Genomic DNA, 15,477 nt, shown 5'->3' on the forward strand with positions numbered 1-15,477 from the left:
TTCTTTGGGGGATTGGTTCAGGGACCAGCACACCACAGGCAGGCGGAGCTTGGGCCGCGGGGCCTGGAGGCTTTTATTTCTTGACTGGTCCACAGAGTGGTGGGCAGGTTCGCTACAGGGCCACCTCGGGGGCCACCTCGCCGGGCCCCAGGCCTTTGGCCATGTCCGCCTCCCTCTGCTCCCGTCTCTTCTTCCGCTGCAGCAGCCGCCGCTCCCGCTCAAACTCCTTCATGCGCTTCACATAGCTGCAGGCAGAGCACAAGGAGGGGTGTCAGGACACAACCGTCCTGTGGCCCGGGAGCTGATGGGCCTGTGTGGGGGGTGTCTCCCCAAGTAGGGAAGACCCGTGTGCCTGCGGATTAGGTCTGGGGTCCGCCCGCTACCTTGACGCCACTGAGCCAGGAGCAAGGACTGGGCCACTCCTCCAGGCCCGCCCCCCCGGCAGCCCCCCGGCTTCCTCTTTCTACTAAGGGGGGGCCTGGCTAGAAACGCAGTGTGAGTTCCCAGTCCCCGGCCTCTGGAGTCGGGGCCCAGGGCCCCGCCGCGTGGGGATTGGGGCGGGCTGCGGGCTCACTCCAGGTGCTCGCAGTAGTCCCAGTCGTGCTGCTCGTGCTTGCAGGCCAGGAAGTTGGGGAAGCTGTCGCGCTTGCACTTGAGAAACCGGATGAGGTAGTGGGCACAGTAGTCTCGTTGCTGGAGCACCAGCTGGGCGTCATTCATCTCCTGCTGAGTGGCCACCATCTCTGCAGGAGGAGGGGGAACCCGGGAGGCTCAGCCAAGGTGGCAGCATCCTGATTTGCACAAAAGCAACAAGGGCAGAGTCCTTCTCCTGCCATCAACACCCACACAAGATTCTTGCCGCTCCACCCCCCAGGGTCACTCTGCAGACAGTCCTACCAGCAGAGCCTGCAATCCCCTCTGCTGGGCCCAACCCAGTGTTTGTGTGTATATGAGTGTGTGGGGGGAAGGGGGCGGGCAGGCTGCCTGCGGGACTTGAATCCCAGCTCTACCCTTGTTGGAGCTGTAACTTCTCAGAGCCTCAGCTTCTTCCCCTACTGCATAGACTTGGCTCTGAAGTGAGCTGAGCAACTACACGTAAAGTGCTTAAGTGCCCACCTCTTGGAGAGCTGAACTAATAACCCTCAGGTCCTGCTGCTCCACCTACCTGGAAAACCTGACCTGGATGAAATCAACCTTCATTCAACTGGGGCTCATTTGGGGCTTTAAGAAACAGTAGGGGCACACCCCAGTCTGTGCAGGCTGTGCTGGTGATCCTGAGCTCTGCCCCCTCTGGCAGGGGGCGCCTTCCTGCGCCCCCTTCCTGCAAGGACCAGCCTTCCTGCATCAAGGGAAGCACTCTCTCAGCTTACACCAGCATCTTTCTTGTCCCAGAAGGTCCTCACAAGTAGCCACAAGTCCTCACAAAGTTTCCACTGCTTACCTGCAATCCACTTCCACTGGCTCCTCTCCCCTCTGCTTCTCAGCCAAGTTTCTGTCTCACTCTGGCCCAGGGTCTGCCACCCACCAGCGTCCACACTCCACCCCAGCCCTGCCCACACGCTGGCTCTTTCCAGAGCCATTCGGGACCCCAGGGCACCGTGCTTCCTCAGCCTCTTGCTTGCTTCTTTCTCGAACATTCTTTCCCCGCGGCCCTCATCTCCACCATACCCTCCCCAGGTTTCCCCCCATCTCTCTGGCTGTCCATCCATTTTCTGCCCAAAGCTGAAGCGCTGGCTTCTGGTGGTTCCTGCTAAGAGCTCTCTGCTCATTCTAATCCGTGGCTTTGGTCTCCAGTCTGTAACCCAGACCCCAGCTTGGGCCCCCACCCTCAGCTCATCTGAGCCCCAGGCCTCGTGTCCATCTGCAGTCCGTGATGGTTTTCATGTCAGTGTGCTGCCCCTCATACCAGATGCTTCCACATAATCGGTCAGCAGCCAGAATTTCTGGAGCACCTACTGTGTGCTTGGTGCTGGGGACCCATGGGGAACATGTTATGCAAGAATGGACGCCTGCTCTCGGAGGAAGACACTGAACAGACATGCAGAGCGAGATGTTGTAAGATGCTTGGGAAGGCTCAGTGCTGCTCATGTGCATGCATGCTCGCTCGTGTCTGACTGTGACCCCATGGACTCCTGTGTCCGTGGGATTCTCCATGCAGGAATACTGGAGTGGGTTGCCATGCCTTCTTCCAGGGGATCTTCCCAGGGATTGGGAATAACCCATGTCTCCTGCATTGGCAGGTTCTTTACCACCAGTGCCACCTGGGTAGCCTGGACATATGTACCTTATGGCTGATTCACCTTGTACAGCAGAAACCAACACTGTAAAGCAATTATCCTCCAATTAAAAACAAAGCAAAAACTCCAGCCCTGGCTCACAAAAGCCCTTTGAAACCAGGGGATGAGCAGAGACCCCCAGGGAGGGGTGAGAAGGAGTGGAGGCAGAAGGCAGTGTGGATTTACACTGGGCATTTCCAAGGCAGGGAGTTGGGGGGCAGTTGTTGGGTCTTGGAACCATGTGAAGAGGAGCCCCCAGGAAGGGCTGTGTCTGCTGCTGCTGTAATGGAGTTAAAACTAAGACTCTGAAATGGGGTTTTGCCAACACAGCAGAGTCGGGGTGGGGAGGAAGCCTGACCAGAGCCCTGTCAGTGAAGCTGGGGGAGACAGCTGGATGGGGAGGTGAGGTAGGAGAATATTTTAAAAACAGCAGAAATAACAGTGAATTTGCATGCTGATGGGAAAACCAATGTCCAATGAGAAGAGACTGGTTGGGACAGTGCTTGGGTGGGTGAGAGGATGGGATGAAGGGCATCAGAGGGTTCAACTGGAGCAGAGGTTTAGCTGAAGCTGGGGCAGATCGAGTAACGGGAGAGAAGGTGGAGTCCAGCAGGAAGCAGGGATGAAGGGAGCCCAAGAGAGTTTTGGCTGCATCTGTTTTCTTAACATTTTTTGGCTGTGCCTTGTGGCATGTGGGATCTTAGTTCCCCAACCAGGGATTGAACCCTTGTTCCCTGCCTTAGAAGTGCAGAGTCTTAACTGCTGGCATGTCAGAGAAGTCCCTGCATCTCTTTTCTTAAGAGGATGCCAAGTGACAAGCTGAAAGGAGATGCTGGAGTATGAGAGGGATGGCCTGACACTGGTTGAGGGGGGAGCAAGAGAGAGCAAAGGGCCAGGGAATGTGGCAGGAAAACCAGTGTAGCGTGAGGGGACAAGTGGGGGAGCAATCAGGAGACCGGTCAGGGAGGCTGGGTGTTTCTCTCCCACGATGTTCAGCTGCACAGGGGCAGGAACCAAGGACTCTTGTTAAGCCAGAGAGACAGGGCAGGGTGGCGGCGGCTCTGGGCGTGTGCAAAACATTAAGGGAAAGAAGGGTGCATGGAGCAGTGGGAAAGACTGACACGGAGGTGGGCGTACTGATGAACTACAGGTTCCGGTGGGGCTGAAGGGACTACCAGGAGTCGAGATACCAGAGGAGTGTACCCTTCCACGTTGTCCTGAATCCAAACCTCTCTGCACCACCCCCGTTCCCTTAGGGGTCTCCCTGTCTCCAAGTCATCGCCCACCAGGCAGCCAACAACGTGACCTTTTGACAAAACAAATCTGGTCGCGTGGCTCCTCAGCTTAGAAGCACGAAGCACTAAGGGGAGAGCCCCTCTCCTTAGTCTCGCTGTGGTCAGCTCCATCGCAACCCCCTCAGGTCTCGCTTCCAGTTACAGCCCCCTGGAAGCCCTCCTTGATACTCCTAGGCGCCATCACGAAGACCCGCCAGGTTCCACGGTCTCCCCTACAGGACGGTGAGTTCTCTTTAGTCAGTGCCTGCTGTATCCTCGGTACCCAAACTGGCTTGGTCCACAATTGGCGCTCGATATGTCTGTGATATTAACTCATTAAAAAAGCAAAGTGCAGGACAGCTTGTGCGGCGTGAGCCGCCCCCCGCTCCCCCCGCTTGTGTTTTCCCGGGCATACCTAAAAAGAGCAGTGACATCTACCCAGAGGTACAGTGAGCAGATCTCTTCCGTGATAAACTCTCCCATGGCTTCCCACTCACTCCAGGACTAAGCCCAGGTTCGATCGCCTCATTTTAGCACCGCATCACTGCTCTCTTGCCCCCCAGGCTTTTTGTTCAAACAGTGCCCTCTGCCTGCAATGCCTCCACACTTTGACAAGGTCACGAACGTCCTCTGAATTCCTCCTGGCCGAGGTCAGGGCTGAACCCAGACACAGGGCACAATGCTTGAGCCCAGCAGTGGGGACTCCGAGGTTCAGGGGTTCCCGCACCGGTGCCCCACTCCCGCCGGCCGCTCCTGCGCACTGGGCCTCACCGCGTTCCTTGCGCTCGGGGAAGCCGTAGTCGGGCGGGAAGGTGGGCATCCGCAGGGGATCGGGCTCCACCGATGCATCGCCCAGGTATCTCCGGGCCAGGTGAGCCCCCATGGCTGCTGTCACCGCAGGTTCCAGCGTCAGCCGGGGTCACCTAATTCCTACCCGGAAGCATTCCCCCTAGGCCAGCTACTGCTTCCGGATTGCTTGCGCCGCCGCAAGGATCATAGAGATGAATGACTCCGGAGGCCTTCAGGTAACTCTGGCGTCTCCTGGTGGCCGGGCGGAGACAGCAAGGCGTACCCCCTAGTCTGGCTACCGCCAGAGGGAGTCTTCCTGCCTCGGAAAACACATCTGGGCTGGGGAAGGGTGGACTACCGGAGCCTGGGGTCTCCTCCCACCCTCCCTGGGCGCCACTGGTCTCCTGAAGCTAGAGTGCGAAGGAAAAATATATTTTATATCATAATTAAAAAATGTTTTATTTTAACACCTTCAAAGTTTTCATAAGCGCTTGCACAGTTGCTGATATAGTGAATATAAAAGGTTTAAATAAAATTACTTAAAATAAATATTTTAATTTAAATAAACAAATACAAGTTATTTATCAATACGTTATTTATCAATACACTATTTATAAACTGAGGTTTTTTTAGAAAAATACTTTTATTTATTTGGCTATGCCAGGTCCTAGTTGCAGCATGAGAACTCTTGGTTGCAGCATGTGGGATCTAGTTCCCTGACCAGGGAACAAACCCAGGGCCCCTGCATTGGGAACACAGAATCTTAGCCACTGGACCATCAGGGAAGTTCCTATTAAACTGAGCTTTTAAATAAATCCTACTGAATACTTTGTAAAAATGGAGCAAGCTGTGATTCTAGTATTCCTCTACTTGCAACTGTAAAGAATTGGTATTACATATCACATCTGTTAGGTGAGCGCTTCTATATGTGTATATTTAAAAGTATTTTAAATATACACACATATATATATTTCTTAGTACTTCTTGACCAAATGCTGCCTCCATGTGCAGCTGTAACAAATGCAAATGATGTGTTAATTTGTTACTATCTCTGGAATCTCAGCACAGGATTGGAACACAAAGGAAAAAATTTTCACTGGATGCTTGGCAGTGTTGGGAAATGATACTTGGCTGTGCAAGATTAGATTTCATTTGACAAGGTGCTGTGGGTTGAGCTGTCTTCCACCATCTGATCCCCCACCTCCCGCCAAATATATGTTGAAGTCTTTAACCACGGAGAATCTGTGAATGTGATCTTACTTGAAAACAGGGTTTTGCAGATGTAATCAAGTTAAGATGTGGTCATGACAGACTTGGGTGGGTCCTAATCTAACGGCTGATGCCCTTCTTATAAAAGGGAAATGTTGCCGGGCGCAGTGGCGCGCGCCTGTAATCCCAGCTACTCGGGAGGCTGAGGCTGGAGGATCGCTTGAACTCAGGAGTTCTGGGCTGCAGTGCGCTATGCCGATCGGGTGTCCGCACTGAGTTCGGCATCAATATGGTGACCTCCCGGGAGCGGGGAACCACCAGGTTGCCTAAGGAGGGGTGAACCGGCCCAGGTCGGAAACGGAGCAGGTCAAAACTCCCGTACTGATCAGTAGTGGGATCGCGCCTGTGAATAGCCACTGTACTCCAGCCTGGGCAACATAGTGAGACCCTGTCTCTAACAAAAAAGAAAAAAAGAAAATAAAAGGGAAATGTTTTTAAATTGTAATTTTATGTATTTATTTATGGCTGTGAAGGGTCTTCTTTGCTGTGGGCTTTTTCTCTAGTTGCAGCAAGAGGGAGCTACTCTCCAGTTGTGGTGCACCGACTTCTCATTGCAGTGGCTTCTCTTGTTTCAGAGCGCAGGCTGTAGGGGGCATTGGCTTCAATAGTTGCAGCTCCCCGCCTTTAGAGCACAGGTTCAGTAGTTGTGGCATATGGGTCTAGTTGTTCCTCAGCATGTGGGATCTTCCTGGACCCAGGGATTGATCCCACGTCTCCTGCTTGACGGGGGGATTCTTTACTACTGAGCCACCAGGGAAGCCCTAAGAGTGAAATGTGGAAGCAGACAGATACCCAGAACATCATGTGATGCTGGAGGCAGAGGCTGGAGTGATGCATCTACAAGCCTATGAACACCAAGGAACGTAGGCCAGGAAGGTTCTTCCCCCAGAGCCTTGGGAATGACCATGGCCCTGCTCACACCTTGTTTTGGACTTTCAGCCTCCAGAACTGTGAGACTATAACTTTTTCTTGTTTTAAGTCACCTGCTTTGTGGTACCTTGTTATGGCAGCCTTAGGACATGGAGATACAAGATCATTTGTCTTTTCTCTTACCTAAACTCGGTTGGTTGGTTTAGTTGTTAAGTCATATCTGACTCTTGCGACCCCATGGACTGTAGCCCACCAGGCTCCTCAGTCCATGGGATTCTCCAGGCAAGAATACTAGAGTGGGTTGCCATTTCCTTCTCCAGGGGATCTTCCTGACCTGGGGATCGAACCCACGGCTCTTGCATTGCAGGCAGATTCTCTACCAACTAAACCACCAGGGAAACTTAACACCTAAAGTTGTCTGGTGCCCAAATCCTCCTCACATTCCTAAGCAGCCTCTTTCCAGCATTGGCAGCTGCACAACCACATTCACACCCAGGAGGGCCCTCCTGGGGCCTGAGTGACATTGATACCAAGACATGTCATGTGTTTTTTATTTGTTTGTTTGTTTTGTTTTTTGGCCACACCGAGGCATGCAGGGTCTTAGTTCCCTGCCAGGGATCGAACTTGTGTCCCATGCAGTGGAAGCACAGAGTCTTAACTACTGGACCATCAGGGAATTCCCATAGATGCCATGTTTAGAGTTATGGTTGTTCTATGCAGGTTCCTTTGCAAGACCTCAGGTGACAGCAGCATCATGCATTCTTCAGTAAGCTTATTTTGTGTTTGTAATATGTGTGGTTTTCTAAAGCAAGCCAGATCCCTCCACTTGGGCCAAGGGGGTTCCCTGTATTTAAGAGCACAGGTGTCCTGGACTAGAATGCTAGTTGTGTGGCCTGGGTGAGTGTATTTAGCTTTTTTGTAATGTGAAATATCATTTTTTATGTTGCAACATTAAACGTGTTAATTATATGAAGTACTTATAGCAGTTCTTGTCATGTTGTTTAGTCGCTCAGCTGTGTCCGACTCTTTTGCAATCCCATGGACTGTAGAGCACCAGGCTCCTCTGTCCATGGGATTTCCCAGGCAAGAATACTGGAGTGGGCTGCCTTTCATTCTCCAGGGGATCTTCCCCTCCCAGGGATCAAACCTGCATCTCCTGCATTGGCAGGCAGATTCCTTACCATTGAGCCACGAGGGAAGCCCAGTTCTTGGCACAGCATTAGATAAGTGTTACTTATTACTACTACATCTTTCTTTTATGAACAGCTGCCTCAGATCTTGAGGACCCAGAGGTGAACAAGAAGATAAGAGTGGGGCTGGATGGCGTCTGTCTCCATGCACTCTCAGTCCCATGTGGGGCTTTAAATCCAACCTGCAGCAGGTTGAATCATGGTCCCCCAAAAGGTATGTCCATACCCTAATCTTGGAAACCTGTGAATGTGATCTTATTTGGAAAACATTCCTTTGCAAAGGTAATTAAGGATCTTTATATTGTCTTGGACTAATTTAATTTAATTTAATTCTTTGGCTCCAGGGACTTCCCTGGTGGTCCAGTGGTTGAGACTCTGTGCTCCCAATGCAGGGGGCCTGGGTTCAATCTCTGGTCAAGCAACTAGATCCCACATGTCACAAGTAAGGATTCACATGGCCTCAACTAAGACCAAGTGCAACCAAATAAATAAATAAATATGAAAACAATCTCAGATCACTTTTCCCTTGCTCCCCAAGCCTCAGCTGTTTCTCATAAATATCCTGAGCCCCTCACCTTCAGGGAGGTGGGCTTGAGATTTGCTCCCCCTTCTCCTTGCTTGGCTGCCTTGTGAGTAAACCCTTTCTCTGCTACAAATCTTGGTGTTTCAGGCTTTGCTTGTTGTGTGTCAGGCAAACAAACCTAGTACAGTAACGCAAGCTACAGAGGACAGTCCAGTGGGTGATTGAGCTTCCTTCCCAGGGCTGCCTGTGACCTGTCCCCAGAACATGGCATAGATTTGTGACTCCAGGGGGCAGCATTCACGCTCTGGTCTTTGTGAATGGCACTCCTGGAGTTGTGCAGTGCACAACCCCCACAGCTGTACCAGGCCGTCCTGTTCTGTGTGTCTCCTCTGACTCCCTTTCTCTGGGTGTCGGCCGCTCATTCAGAGGCCAGAGCAGGAGGGAGACCCAGAGAGGCAGATCAGGTACTCAGCTCACTCTCCCTGTGTGACCTTGGGAAGTGACTTCCCTTTCAAATATGCAGTTTACTCATCTGAAAAAAATGGGTCCCTATTAAACAGCTCCTCCCCACTTCATGGTTTTATTTTCCTTGTTAGCACTTAGCACCCTCTAGCCTGAGATTCATTTGACTTATTTATCTTGTTTCCTGTTGGTCTCTTCTCTTGAATATCGGCTCTGAGGAGCAGGGAATCTTATCTGATTTGTTCACTGCTGTGTTCCTGGAATACAGGAATGGAACTGACATACAGTAAGTGCTTAGTAAGTAGTTGTCAAAACCAACACAGGAATAAATGAACAGGGTGGTAGGGAGGAGTCAGTTTGATGGCTGTGTGAAACGTTTCCTGTCAGGCACCTAGGATGTGCCCCAAACACGCTCACTACTATCTATCAAAAAGTTTATTAACTTTTTCTATTAAAAACATTTTTTTTTTTTTTGGATGTGCTAAGCAGCTTGTTGGATCTTAGTTCCGGGACCAAGGCTAGACACCCCCCCCTCTCCCGCCCCTCGTTGGAAGTGCCGAGTCTTAACCACTGGACCTCCAGGGAAGTCCCATCACTTTTATTATTTTAATTTGGCGCGCACTCTCTGACTGAAAGGCCCCCCAGAGGGGGCTCCCACGACCAGTCGACCAGTCATCTCACTAGAGAATGAAGAGGTCCAAGTGAGGGGGTGGGGGAGGTGGGGGGGGAGGTGACTCTGGACCATTCTGTCCTGCAGGCCCAGGACTCAAATGTTTCAGCCTGGTCTGTCTATATGCAGAGTTGGGGGGGGAATCATATTACAGTGAGTGCGGTATTAAGGGGTGAGGGAGGGGCCGGGCCTCAGTCACCCGTGACCCACAGCCTTCCTGTTATTTTTTTCTCTACCAGCCATCTGACAGGGAGCGCCTATGGGTTCCCCGCCCGGGTTCCCTGCATCGCAGCGCACAGCTTCCCCGCCCCTCCTTCCTCCCTTCCAGGCTGCGCCAGCTGCCCGGCGCCGCCCACTAGGCCCCAAGCAGGGGCTGTATTAGAGTTGTGGGCAGGTCGGCCTCAGAGGCCCCAGATGGGGCTGAGGATGGAGAGAAAATTCTGGGTGGAGTCTGAGCCTCGCCTCGGTCCGCTGGATGGGAGATCGGAAGCTCTGGGTAATTCAGTTCCGGAGGAGGAGGCGAAATAAGTCAGCGTGTCCTAGACAGTCCCTGGGGAAGACCTCGCCTCAGTTTGATGGGTGCGTGAAAAGCGCTTCCTGCCAGGCACCGAGGAGATGCCCAAGACCGACCAGATGTGCGCCTGTAATTGTACCCAAATAAGGTCAGAGCATCCGGTCCCATCACTCCCCATCACTTCATGGCAAATAGATGGGGGAAAAGTGGAAACAGTGACAGATCTTACTTTCTTGGGCTCCAAAATCACTGTGGATGGTGACTGCAAGCATAAAATTAAAAGACACTTGCTCCTTGGAAGAAAAGCTATTGACACACCTAAGCAGCGTATTTATATGCAGAGACATCACTTTGTTGACAAAGATCCCTGTAGTCAAAGCTGTGGTTTTTCCAGTAGTCATGTATGGATGTGAGAATTGGACAATAAAGAAGGCTGAACGCTGAAAAATTGATGCTTTCTAACTGTGGTGCTGGAGAAGACTTTTGAGAGTCCCTTGGACTGCAAGGAGATCCAACCAGTCAGTCCTAAAGGAAATCAACCCTGAATATTCATTGGAAGGACTGATGCTGAAGCTGAAACTTCAATAATTTGGCCACCTAATTCGAAGAGTTGACTCAGTGGAAAAGACTCTGATGCTGGGAAAGATTGAGGAAAGGAGGAGAAGACGGCAATGGAGGATGAGATGGTTGGATGGCATCACTGACTCAATGAGCTTGGGTTTGAACAAACTCCAGGAGACAATGGAGGACAGAGGAGCCTGGCATGCTACAGTCCATGGGGTTGCAAAGAGTCAGACACGACTTAGGGATAAACAACAGTTGTAGCCATGAGCTGCCTATGTGGAAGGAGGCTGGCAAGTAGTGGAGGAACCAGTGAGCCTGGAGGGGCCTGACTTGAGTCAGGGCTTGGTAGGCTGGACGGTCACTCATTTATTCAACAATCATCTTATTGGACACCTAATGTGTGACAAGATGGTGATAACTGTTAAGGAAAAACATAATGAATGGAGTGTATAGAGAAGGGCGGTCTTGAAACTTGAGTTTTATAAAGTCTCACTGAGAAGGAGACATTGGATCTCAGACTTCCAGTTTCTCCAAGACACCAGAAGCTTGCTGTCCTCGGGGCCTTTGTATGGACTCCAATGCTTTTTCTCCAAATATTTACAGGGCCTTCCCCCCCTCCTCCTTCTGTGGATTTCAATTGTTAGGTCTTTCCTAATCACCTTCTCTTCCCCTCCTCCTCACCCCTTCCTCCTCCTCTTTCTCCTCCCCCTCCCCCTTCTTTATAAATTGAAATATAATTGACATGGGCTTCCCAGGTGGTGAAGTGGTGAAGAATCTGCCTGCCATTGCTGGAGACACAGGAGACAGGGATTCGATCCTGGCTTGGGAAGCTCGCCAGGAGAAGGAAATGGCAACCCACTCTAGTATTCTTGCCTGGGATAATCCCATGGACAGAGGAGCCTGGTGGGCTGTAGTCCATGGAGTCTTAAAGAGTCCAGCATGACTGAGCGGTTGAGCATGCACATGTAATTGATGTATGATAGTGTATTAGTTTTTTGTGTAAACATAATGATGTGATATTTGTATATACTGTGAAATGATCACTGCATAAGTCTAATTAACATCCATCCGTAACAGCACATAGCTACACTTCTTATTTTCTTGTAATGAGAACTTTTAAGAACTGCTTACTCAATGAAAGTGATATTATTTCAAGGCATGGATGTGCTATACTGTAATACATATAAGGAGGTGTTTATAGGCACGTAAAAAATGTGGTTCTAAGAGTGCTAATTGTTCAGCAAGATTAGAAGGGCGTTACATCAGTAAATGATGTGCTGACCATTTTTTATTGTATGGAGAAAGAAAGTGAAAGAAAATGTTAGTCAGTCGTCATGCCTGACTCTTTGAGACCCCATGGACTGTAGCCTACCAGGCTCCTCTGTCCATGGAATTTTCCAGGCAAGAATACTGGAGTGGGTAGCCATTCCCTTTTCCAGTGGATCTTCCTGTCACAGGGATCAAACCCAGGTCTCACTGAGTCTCACTGAGACTCATCTGCGTTGCAGATGGATTCTTTATCTTCTGAGCCACCAGGGAAGACCATTGCTTGTAGAAGTATATTTAAAAACTCATGTATAAAAATGTATTTGAGGGGACTTTCCTGGTGGACCAGTGGTTAAGACTTCAAACTTCCAGTGCAGGAGGCAGAAGTTTGATCCCTGGTGGGGGGAAACTAAGATCCCACATGCCACGTGGTGTGTCCAAAAACAGAAACAAAAACAAAGAATCAAAAACCATGTTTTTTGAGTGTTCCTTGCTCATCCAGTTGTGAAGTTTTACTTTAGTGAATGGGTATGTAGATAATTCTGTAACGCATGTAGAGAAATGTCTAGAAACGCAGGTAACAAAGATGTTCCTATGAGTGTTACTTGAGGAAAAAAAGAAAAGAAAAAACATCTGCTCTCTTACCAACTTTCAGATAGACCCAGTCACCATCTTCTACTTCTTTCTTCTCCTTCTTTCTGTGCCGTGCACCTTGTGGGATCTTTGTTCCCTGACCAGGGATTGAACTTTGGCCACGGCAGTTAGAATCCTAACCACTGGACTGCCGGGGCACGCTCCCGATTAAGAAGGAACACCTTCTTACACATGTGTTTAATTCCCTACTTTCCCCTTAGCACTGCTTTAGTTACACCCCACATACTTTTGTATGGTATGTTTTCACTTTTATTTAATTAAAGATATTTTCAAGTTTTGACTTTCCGTTTGACTTGTGGGTGAGATTTAATTTCCAACTACTTGTGGATTTTCCAGTTATTGTTCTGTGATTTCTAGTATAGTTTGGTTCTGGTCCAAGACCATGTTTTGTGTGATCTATATTCTGTGATCTTCCTTACTATTGCCATGCTCCCCACCCCTATGCACACTCGATTCCTCTTGCCTGCTTTATTTTTCTTCTTTTTTCTGCTTACATCTACCTAACAACATTTCTAAGATATATTTTTTATTGAAGTATAGTTGGTTCACAATATTATACTAATTTCAAGTGTACAACATAGTGATTCAACATTTTTATAGATTATACTGCATTTAAAGTTATAACCGAACTTCCCTGGTGGTCCAGTGGCTAAGAATCCGCCTACCAATGCAGGAGACACAGGTTTGATCCCTGGTCTGGGAAGATCCCACATGCCTTGGGGCCACTAAGCCCGTGTGCCACAGCTACTGAGGCCGAGCTCTAGAGCCCTTGAGGTGCAGCTCCTGAGCCCAAGCGCTGCACCTACTGAAGTCCGTGCGCCTAAAGCCTGTGCATTGCAAAAGAAGTCACCAAAGTGAGAAGCCTGCATACCATAAGGAAGAGTAGCCCATGCTCGCTGTAATCAGAGAAAAGTTCAAGCAACAACAAAGATTCCGTGCAGCCAAAAAAAAAAAAAAATTATGAAATACTGGCTGTACTTCCCGATGCTGTACAATATGTGCTTGTTGCTTATTTATTTTATTCATAGTAGTTTCTGGCTCTTAATCCTCTACCCCTGTCTTGACCCTCTTCTCTTCCCCCTCCCTGCTGGTAACCACTAGTTTGTTCTCGATACAAGATATCTTATTAGTTTATTTTATTCATTATCTCTACTCCCAAGACTCTTGAGAGTCCCTTGGACAGCAAGGAGATCAAACCAGTCAGTCCCAAAGGAAGTCAACCCTGAATATTCATTGGAAGGACTGATGCTGAAGCTGAAACTGCAATACTTTGGCCACCTGATTCGAAGAGCTGACTCATTGATTTATGACTCCCAGCATGAGTCATGTCAGCTGACTCACTGACATGCTGGGAAAGATTGAAGGCAGGAAGAGAAGGGGGTGGCAGAGGATGAGTTGGTTGGATGGCATCAGTGAAGGAAAGTTACAGGGCTCAAAATAGCCTGGAGCTAAAACTCCCTCCAGGTCCTCCCCACCATTCTATGCAAAACAACCCTCTCACCGAAGGAAAAAAAAGAGATATTAAGGTTGATTACGCCCAGCTCCTAGCCAGTCCAGCCTCTGGCCGTTGTCCAGAATTCCTTGCCCCAGCCCTTTAAGAGATAACTACTCTGAATAACCTTGGAGAAGGACAGGCTCCCTTAAGACAGTAGCTTTCCACATACATGCCTATATATACTTACTCTTTTCTTTTGGGTTAGTGCAGCAGCTCGCTAATCTGACTGCTGCCCCTTCTCGCCTCGTTAAAGGTCATCTGTTCCTGTAAAGTGCCGGTCTCGTTCTTTTTCCGAACCTCGCCTTCTCTACCTCCCTTGCCCTACATTTGCCAACTCAATGGACTTGAGATTGAGCAAACTCTGGGAGCTAGAGAAGGACGGGGAAGCCTGGCGTCCTGCAGTCCATGGGGTCGCAGAGAGTCAGACATAACCTAGCAACTGAAGAACAACTACTCCCATGGGTAGGGATTTCTGTTGCTATTGTTGTTCACCAATGTCTCCCTAGTTCCCAGAGCAGAGCCTAACATGTAGTAGGCGGTCAGTACACATCTGTTGAATGGATAAATGAATGGATAAATGTTGTTGAATGGATAAATGTTCCCTTTCCCCTGGACATATAAGGAGACCTTTGCTCAGAGATGTTGTTCTACTCTGCTGAAGTCACACAGCAGGAGAGACAGAGCTGGGTCAGCCTGGGCCCATGGCTTTACGTTATACCCAGTTGATGGGACTGGATTTAACTACCAGTTCCTGCATACCTACTGTGCATCAAGTCTCCAGACAGGACCTTGGCTGCGTGGAGATCACCCTTGCATAGTGAGACCACCCAGCCTTCAGCCTGTCTACCTTCCCCAGGCTCACACACCTTAAAGGATGCTCTTGACGGCCAGAGATTCTCTCCATCCTCTGGGCTGGTGCCTCCAGCCCATCCCTTCCTTACCCCTCCACCCTGACCCCCCATATCCATCTGGAATCTGATACTCATTGCTCAGTGGGTATGTGCTGGGCAGGCAGGATCTTCTCTCTCAGGTGAACCTCCATTTCCCCATCTGTAGAATGGGAACAGCACACCTACACCTCAGGTAGATGGGAGAGGTTCTGTGTGTGACATCATGGCACCCGGGGAAACTCCAGCCCCTGGGGTGAGCTTTCTCTGGAGAGGGGAGCTGGTCAGCTGCCGGCCTCCCACCTCAAGTAGGGCTGGGGCCATCCCCCTGTGCATGTGCTGGTGAAGAGTTTCCAGTGGCGGAGACTGTGAATTGCTTATTCTGAGACCGTGAGGTGAGAAGTAAATTCCATCTCGTTTAAGCCACTCTTGTTCTGAATCTCTACTAAAAACTACCCAGCCCGATATTCTAACATGTACAAGGATGTGACCGACGGGGTTTCCTTATTGTTTAAGCCAATCTGAATTGCATTTCCTTTCACTTATAGTGGAAAGCCCCTCAAAAGAGGAATTGGGGTCTTGCCCTCTGGGGTTTGTAATATGCTATGCTTACTGAGACAAATCATCACAAATGTAGTGGTTTAAAACAATGAAAATGAATTCTTTTATAGTTCTGGAGGTCAGAAGTTCAAAATTGTTTCATGTGACTGAGACCAAGTGGTCAGGAGGACCACTGAGTGTCTGAGGCTTTGGTGGGGACATCTTTTATTTTCT

General features: G+C 49.7%; 1 protein-coding gene across 1 annotated transcript; it reads right to left on the bottom strand.

Annotated features, from left to right (window-relative positions):
* Positions 1–49: 49 nt before the first annotated feature.
* On the bottom strand, positions 50–4,519 carry NDUFB7 (NADH:ubiquinone oxidoreductase subunit B7). Its single transcript, XM_043466952.1, has 3 exons — positions 4,322–4,519; positions 575–743; positions 50–245 (listed from the first exon to the last, which is right to left on the bottom strand). The coding sequence occupies exons 1-3, from the start codon at positions 4,431–4,433 to the stop codon at positions 113–115; spliced, it is 414 nt and encodes a 137-aa protein (XP_043322887.1). The 5' UTR covers positions 4,434–4,519; the 3' UTR covers positions 50–112.
* Positions 4,520–15,477: the final 10,958 nt, after the last annotated feature.

Source organism: Cervus canadensis, chromosome 4 (assembly GCF_019320065.1).
Source record: "Cervus canadensis isolate Bull #8, Minnesota chromosome 4, ASM1932006v1, whole genome shotgun sequence".
Lineage (NCBI taxonomy): Eukaryota > Metazoa > Chordata > Mammalia > Artiodactyla > Cervidae > Cervus > Cervus canadensis.

Bases quoted from the DNA above. Each gene is read 5' to 3' on its own strand.
- NDUFB7 (XM_043466952.1), bottom strand. From the start codon at position 4,433: ATGGGGGCTCACCTGGCCCGGAGATACCTGGGCGATGCATCGGTGGAG. The intron at 744-4,321 runs GTGAGGCCCAGT...CTCCTCCTGCAG, and splicing joins CCCCGAGCGCAAGGAACGCG to AGATGGTGGCCACTCAGCAG. The intron at 246-574 runs GTGAGCCCGCAG...CTCTGCCTGCAG, and splicing joins GACTACTGCGAGCACCTGGA to CTATGTGAAGCGCATGAAGG.